This window comes from Penaeus monodon, chromosome 6 (assembly GCF_015228065.2).
Source record: "Penaeus monodon isolate SGIC_2016 chromosome 6, NSTDA_Pmon_1, whole genome shotgun sequence".
Lineage (NCBI taxonomy): Eukaryota > Metazoa > Arthropoda > Malacostraca > Decapoda > Penaeidae > Penaeus > Penaeus monodon.
Window position 1 is genome coordinate 37,724,308 of NC_051391.1, and position 7,500 is coordinate 37,731,807.

Consider the following 7,500-nt stretch of genomic DNA (forward strand, 5'->3'; position numbering starts at 1 on the left):
CAGATGATGAGAAAGCGGAGGAGGTTGAAATGGAAGAGCGGGTTGATGCCATTGATTTGAGTGACATTTGAAAGTAGTCTCTTTGAAAATTGCTTCAGGACTTTTTTAAAAGCTGGTGTCTACAGCATATGATGTGCAATGATTTGAAGCCGACCACTTGTTTTATTTTGAACAATACTTGAGAGGTGGTAACTTCTGAAATATATCTTTTGATGCTGACATTGGAAACCGCTAAGATAGACTTTCAAAAATGAGGAAGGACGGCAACTAAAATACAGGGTACTGGAGAGTTCTACCATGGGGTATCAAGATTCACAGTTTAACAAGATAGTAAAACTTGAACTGATACACATTTTCTTGGTAAGCAAGCGTAAATCAAAACTATGCTTTGATGTCATGGAGGGAGAGTTAGACTGGATGTCAATATTCTCTTATTCTTATTAATTTTTGAAGCTTCAATGAAAACCTGGGGGTTTACATGGAAAATATTTTTATTCATTTGGTTACTTGAATACCAATGAGCAGTAAACTTTGATTCAGGTGGAATTACTCTTATTTAATAGAAAAAAATCTTTGGTTATGTTTAATCATGCACAAATATTGAGAAGGAAGAACAACATGGTAGTAATTGATATGGATAAAAAGACTGACCTGTTTTGTTGTTCTTTTATTTGGGAAATTCTAATTGTAGAGTATGAAAGCTGTTACATGTAAAGGTATGTGTGTTAAATTATTTTGATGTTTTTTTTATGCTGATGAATTTGAGTGCTGTTGTATGTCTGTTATGAAGGACTGCTTTAAAAATCAGCTATGAATGAAGTGTTAAAGAGAACAGCTGTACTACTGTGTTTGAAAAAAAATATCTTGGTTTATGTACCAAAATGTAAGTCACAATTAAATTGTATTGAGTTTTTGATTTGTAAAATTTTAAGAACTTGATTTTATGCAATCTGTAGGTAACTGTAATCAGGCAGAATAATAGATCACATTAGAAAATACATGTGTTTTAGCCTAATTATATATATTTATTTCAGTCTTTGTTTTCCTTAAAATTGCAGTCCAGTGATCTGGAAAGCAGTGTTTTGAAAGATTTTTCAGGAATTATTAACTAGATTTTGAACAAAAGTCCAGCAGAAAATATGAAAGGATTTGAACTGTGCAAAACTTTATCTGTACTTAATCTCAGATTTTGTATTGTTATTTCTGGAATTAGGTGATATAGGTACATGACAAATCTGTATGGAAACTTAGACATTACAAAACAGCTGATAATACTTTTAGCTTTTTTTCCCCCCCACCACCAGAATTCAATGCTGTATCTAGAGAGAGAAAAAAATCTGATACAAATACAAAGACACATTGATATATTGAATCGCTCCCATGTCTGTCGTAGATGGAAAGCTAAGAGTGAATGCCTGTTATATATTAAGTTTGACAAGCAGACATAAATGTCTGTGCCTGTAGTTAGGTGAAATCTCTGGCATACTACACTTAGTTACCAGTTACTGGTATTACTGGCAACTCATAAACCTCACTGGGTAGACAATAGTCATGGTGTGGGGCGTTAACCACAAGACATGGTGCGGATGTGGATTAATATATATTTTTTTTATACCAAGACTTTCTTTTGGACATGGTAAGAAAACTTTTCCATGTAAATAGAACTTTTTTTCAAGACCTATTTTCTCTTGAATCAGGTGTGTATTTATATGGTTAATGGTTGAGACAAGTAATTGTATTAGACATTACAGGTCATATAGGAAAGTGGTAAAGTATTGTGGCAAAAAGGGTAAAAATGAGTTGATGATTAGGAAAAAATATATCAAAGGTCATAGAGTGCTATAGGATAGTATGTTAGTGAAAAGGATAAGAAGGTAGTAAATGGAGTAAGGTGGGGATCAGTCAAAGGGGAAAGGGAATTAAGGGCAAAGGCAATTAGATCAAATGGAGAATATCTGTATCTGAGGAAGAAAGAGGAACGCTGCATGAGGAATACAGTGTTTAAGAGCCATCGTGAAGCAATCAACTGGTAATAAGAGTAGAAATGGGTGTAGGAGGCGAACAACTTGAAGAATGGACATGAGAATGGGAAGGTGAAGTATCTAAAAGAATGTTAAGATGGGAAGGATGTGAGTCACGTGAGCATCCAGGAGGGAACAGAGTGATAATGGGGGAAAAAAGAGGGATGGAGTGTGTTATGAGAGTGGGAGAAAGAGGGGTAACCCCCCCCCCCCCAGCCCTTGCTCGTTGTTATGGGCTCAGGAGACAGGAACTGAGGCCCAGTGTAGGCAATCATCCCTACCTTGGTCCTCAGCCCTTGCCTCAACAAATTTTGCATGGTCTTTTTCTCCTTTCCTTTTCCCTTTGTCATCCCCTTGTTCTGTTCACCTAACCTTAATTGTTAAACTAATTTTTGGCCTTTTTGCCACAATACTTGATCATAATGCTCCCTACTCCTTTAACTCCCCTTCTAACAACCTTTACCTTATGCTATGCCTCATCAGCTCCCTCTGTCTACCCTTTTGACTACCATACTACCCTCAAGTACTGTTCGACCTGTAACTTTACCCTAATCATTAACTTATTCCTAACCCTTTTTGCTAGTCTATTTTATCATTGCACCATATGACCTTTGATATCATAGAGCACTTCCTTACCTGGGGTCTTAAACCTCAAGCCTTACGCTATCACAATATTTTGAATACGCTCTAATGACCTTAATGGTTAATGTGGCTGAAATTTTCAATAAATAAAGAAAAAAAAGGGAGAACATAACGATAAGAATGGATGTTGGTAGTTACTATGTAGAGGGATGAGAGAGAAACATTCTCTTGGGGTCATATTTAGAAGTTTTGGATGTCCTCGAGAGTTTCTGGGGGGAACGGTGGAGAGGTCTGAGAAATGAAGGTTCTCTTAGGAGGAGAGGATGTCAGAGGAGCAGAGGAAGAGGAAGGTGGAAATATAGGAGAAGATGGGATGAAAACCTTCAGATTGCTTGGTGCAACAGGTAAAGTGAGGAGGAGGGGTAGCTACAGGGGGGGGGGATGTGTAAAGATTGGAGTATCTAAATTTAGAACACAAAAGAATTTGAGGAGAGTGGATGATTTGGAATCTGTCAAATTGACATCAAGCCTTGAGGATGGGGTAGTACTAGTAGTAGGTTGGAATTGTATTTACAGGAGAGGCAAGGGGCGGGAAACCAGAGAACTCAGTCTGATAGGCTAGTTGGTGAAGGGGCAAGCCTTAACCCATAACTGACGGGTAGCATTCATAGAGGCCGTGGCCTCGCTGCCGGGGGCTTATATCGTCGCCCTAGCATGCGCGACCACTCATGCCAAATACCAGCATCGCATGCCGTTTCTTCGTAATACTACGAAGATATGTTATATTTTCAGTTTTCATAATTTTTTACAGTTTCTACTTGCCAAACTTCCTGATAAATCGAGACTGAAGGGTATTTTTGTTGCTATATAGACTCCATAGTTGATCATTATTCGGTCTATAGTCTGAATAATGTGCGGCATCATGGAGTTGAAATCGTTGGTTTGTTGCATTTTTTTTGTTTGTTGCATGGTAAAAATGAGAAAGTGTTAAAACCGACTTAATCACACTTTCACTGGAAAAAAAATAATCTTTTGCCATGATTGTAACAAAAAAAAACTCATGGCATGTCCATACATACTCTATGGCATGTGCGTATGTGCCCCCGGCAGATGGTCCCATACCTTAGGAATTGGACAGTAGAAAGGGTTGAAAAAGGGCCTTAGTTCACCTCCCGTGACCCCCCACAATAAGATGGGAATGGAATCGGGGGTAGACTGTATTTATATAAATGATTCAGTGAACAATAAAACTGCAAAGGGAAGAAGCAAGTGACTGATTTATTTATTTTCAGGATCAGCAATTATTTTATGGTATGACAGAATGAAGCCTGTTGAGCCAAGGTAAGATCATAGCACAATCAGTGATATAATTTCATTCTTCATTTGTTCATTCTCTGATTTGCAAACTTTAATTTGTGCTTGCATAACTAATTCATTTTTCTGTTACCTAATATTTGTTTTGTATTTATTGAAAATCATTATTGTCTTTTATTCAGATTTTGTATTAAACACCACCATATATAATTTGTAACACCATGCTTACATTATCAAATTACCATGCATGTGTTATGAGGAACTAGGGAGAAATAAAACAGTAAGTTCATAATATAAAAGTAAACTTTTATGTATCAAGCACTCTTTTATACATTCATCTGTACAAAGGTACACTGCAACGATTATCATGAATATCTCGAGGTCATATACATATGTTTGCTTGTTTTTTTTGTAAATAACTAGCTTTAGACTTTTAATAACTATACTTGGCACCACATTACCAGTTATTTTATCTTTGGAAATTATTGCACAAGAATCCATGGTATATTTTCACAATACCATTTTGAGTAAACTACTTTTGTATTTGCAGCTCTTGATAAGAAAATGGTGAGCAATATGCATTTTGTTGCATATGTAGTAATTCTGTATTGAACAGGAATGTGTAATCATTCATATTATCAAAAAGGTACATTCTTAACTGCAGTTCTGTGAAGGCTTTCAAATTTATGCACAAAAAAGAAGGTAGTATGAATGCTGATTTTTCAGTTCTGTATTTGAGTTTTCATTTTATATTTATATTTCTTCTATAATGATTAGTATTTATGAATGATGGAAAAAAAAAAAAAGAAACTAGCTGTTTTCACTTATAATGCATAAACAGATTAAGAACATGAAGAAAGTGATTGCATCTTTATTATTTGCATCTAAAAATAATTTCTATTTCTCACAAGAAGAATATTTCCTATCACAGAATGTGTTATTAAGTAACTTAGATATTAGATCCACAGTCTTTCCATAACTTACAGAGAATGGCTAAGTTTGCCACTGAGTTGCTGGAAATTATATTTACATATTGTAAACTAAATCAACACAGATATGAACAAGCAGAAATAACTGATAACTTTCTGTCAGTGTAGTGCAAGATTTCTTTTATCATATAATCAAACAAAGAAAACACATTATATCTGCATTTCACAAAAAATATGTTTTTAAAATTTAATAAATATTTATTTACATACCAAAAGATTTCTTATGTTCCACATGCCAGTATATTAATATGCCAATTATAAATATGCCAATTTTTATAAATATGCCAATTGAATTATAAATATGCCAATTGAATTGATGCATTTGCAAAGACTTATTTTTCATTGTCTTTTCAAAATTTCAATCCTTTACAAAATAAAATAAACAGTAACTTGTTAATGTGATAAGTAAATGTAGAATTACACAAAAGCTACATAAAAATATTGCCATTTCTATATTATTAAATGTTGGAAAAAGTTAAAGGCACTTTTCAATGTTATTCACAGTGACATTGGCTTAATTTCTATTTTTTCTCAATAGTATTTAGAATAGATAAAGTAAAAAAAAAATACATCTTATTCCAATATCATTTAAGAAATAATGTTCTGATTATCAGTGCATGTAATATGCAAGACTGTATCACAATCAACAAAACTGAGATACATAGTGAGTGTGAGTGTGAGTGTGAGTGAGTGAGTGTGTGTGTGTGTCTTTATTTGTTTGAGCATACGTGTGTGTGAGAATTTTTTACTCACTTAACTCGAAATATATCACTACTCTGCAGTGACATTAACAAAAGTAAGGACACTCATCCCAATAACAGTGCAATCTCTTGAAAAATACTTTATCATATATATTGTATATGACACAACAAAACTCTTCAAATGGTATAAATCAAATCTAATAAACCTCTGAATGGATGCACAACAAGCTATAGAAACAAAAGTCAGGACAATATTAAACTTAAACTAAGAGAGAGGAAAATATGGTCTTACCTCAATTACATAAAAATTTACAGTGAGATAATGAAAACGGGATTGTGAAACAATGCAGTTTTGTGACAACACAAAACACGTCAGTGTGGAGTTGTACATAAATAAGCTTTTGAAAAATACTAATCAACCTTCATTCATTTTCTGATATATATCTAGAACATCAAATAAAATATTAATTTAACAAAGATTTCATCAATTAATACATTTCTGTCAAAAGCTACTCAAAACTTTCCCAATTAGTCAAGGCATTTATTTCTCTTGAAATAAACATTAAGTAACCTTTCCTTTTTACATTAATAAGAATGTTATGAAAACACTCTCCATTAAACAACCACAGGTAGTAGTAATAATGATGATGATGATCACGATAATGATAATAATAACGATGATGATGATTTTAAACAACAATAATAATAATTACAATACTAATTACAATAACAATAAAAAATTCAATATGATAAAAGAATCAAGAATATGAATATCAATAAATAATAATCCTTCTTTGCATATTTTAATTTAGGATAATTTACAGATTTTATAAAACCTTATCAACTATGCACTAATATTTCTTTTCCTTGTAAAGTAATTTATGAGAGCCACATTTGCTTGGATGACTATGGAATGCATATCTGAGACTAGTTGGTCTAAAATATTGTATTTTATCTTTTAACTCTAAAAAAGTGATTGTTACTTTTACTGGTGAATAAACCTAGTGAACATTTTTTTTTTTTTTTTTAAGTTACACAAAAAGGTATTTTCAACTATTATGAGTGAATATACAGTTAATAAATATGTTGTGGATGACATTTAATTTGATGATTTTAAATGACTATAAAAATTCCTACTTTATAATGATGAGATGTGAGGGAATTTCATTGGAAGTATCAAATGTTGAGCAAAACCTGATGTTTGGATTGTAAAAAATGACATACAGTGTGATGGGACTACATAATTTACACACAAAAAAACAGTAATCAATGACACAGCAATCTCGTATCTTCTTTTTCTTTTTTTCTTCTAATTTCTTCAGGGTTTTCAAAACATACAAACAAAAAATTATCTCTTGAGTTCTGTTAGTCTCCATGTAACTTATAATGAAAGCTGCTATATACCTTATAAAAACAAAAACATTAAACAAGTTGGTAAGAAAGATAGAAGGAAAAAACAGGAAAAGCAATGACTGAAAGACAGCAATGATATATATATATTTTTTCTTTTATGACCACTTTCATGTCAATAATCTATTTACTGGTAATAAATGGTTGGCATATGCAATTACCTTTGTTCAAAATTAAACTCACAAATCTTTGCACACACAAAACCTTAGCTGATCTCATTAAACAGTCATTAGAGATCCTGGAATGATCGAAAACAAAAATCAATTACTAGGTGCTAATGTTATGAACAGGAAGGTTCATAATAATATGAATTTCTATGACAATTCCATAACTTCTAAGCTTCTGAAAGGTCAACAGACGAGATCAGTTGACATCGCTCTGGAGGAATGAACTTGAAATATAGAGAAGAAATAATGGCAAGAGAAAAGGTAAACGTATTGCCATGTGCATACATGTACAAATAGGCACGGGCAAGTGAGCTTA

At 33.0% G+C, this 7,500-nt stretch overlaps 2 protein-coding genes across 2 annotated transcripts in view; one reads left to right on the top strand and one right to left on the bottom strand.

The window, feature by feature from the left end:
* The window catches only part of LOC119574432 (cysteine and histidine-rich domain-containing protein-like), an 18,802-nt gene extending 17,528 nt beyond the window's left edge, over window positions 1–1,274 (top strand). Inside the window, exon 7 of the mRNA XM_037921651.1 lies at window positions 1–1,274. This exon is cut by the window's left edge and continues 127 nt beyond it. Within this exon, the coding sequence (XP_037777579.1) occupies window positions 1–71 (71 nt within the window). The 3' untranslated portion in view covers window positions 72–1,274.
* A 4,607-nt stretch (window positions 1,275–5,881) lies between these two features.
* LOC119574436 (ER degradation-enhancing alpha-mannosidase-like protein 1) overlaps window positions 5,882–7,500 on the bottom strand; it is an 18,645-nt gene continuing 17,026 nt past the window's right edge. The window contains exon 10 of the mRNA XM_037921654.1: window positions 5,882–7,500. This exon is cut by the window's right edge and continues 1,020 nt beyond it. The gene's annotated coding sequence lies outside the window, so the exon portion shown is untranslated.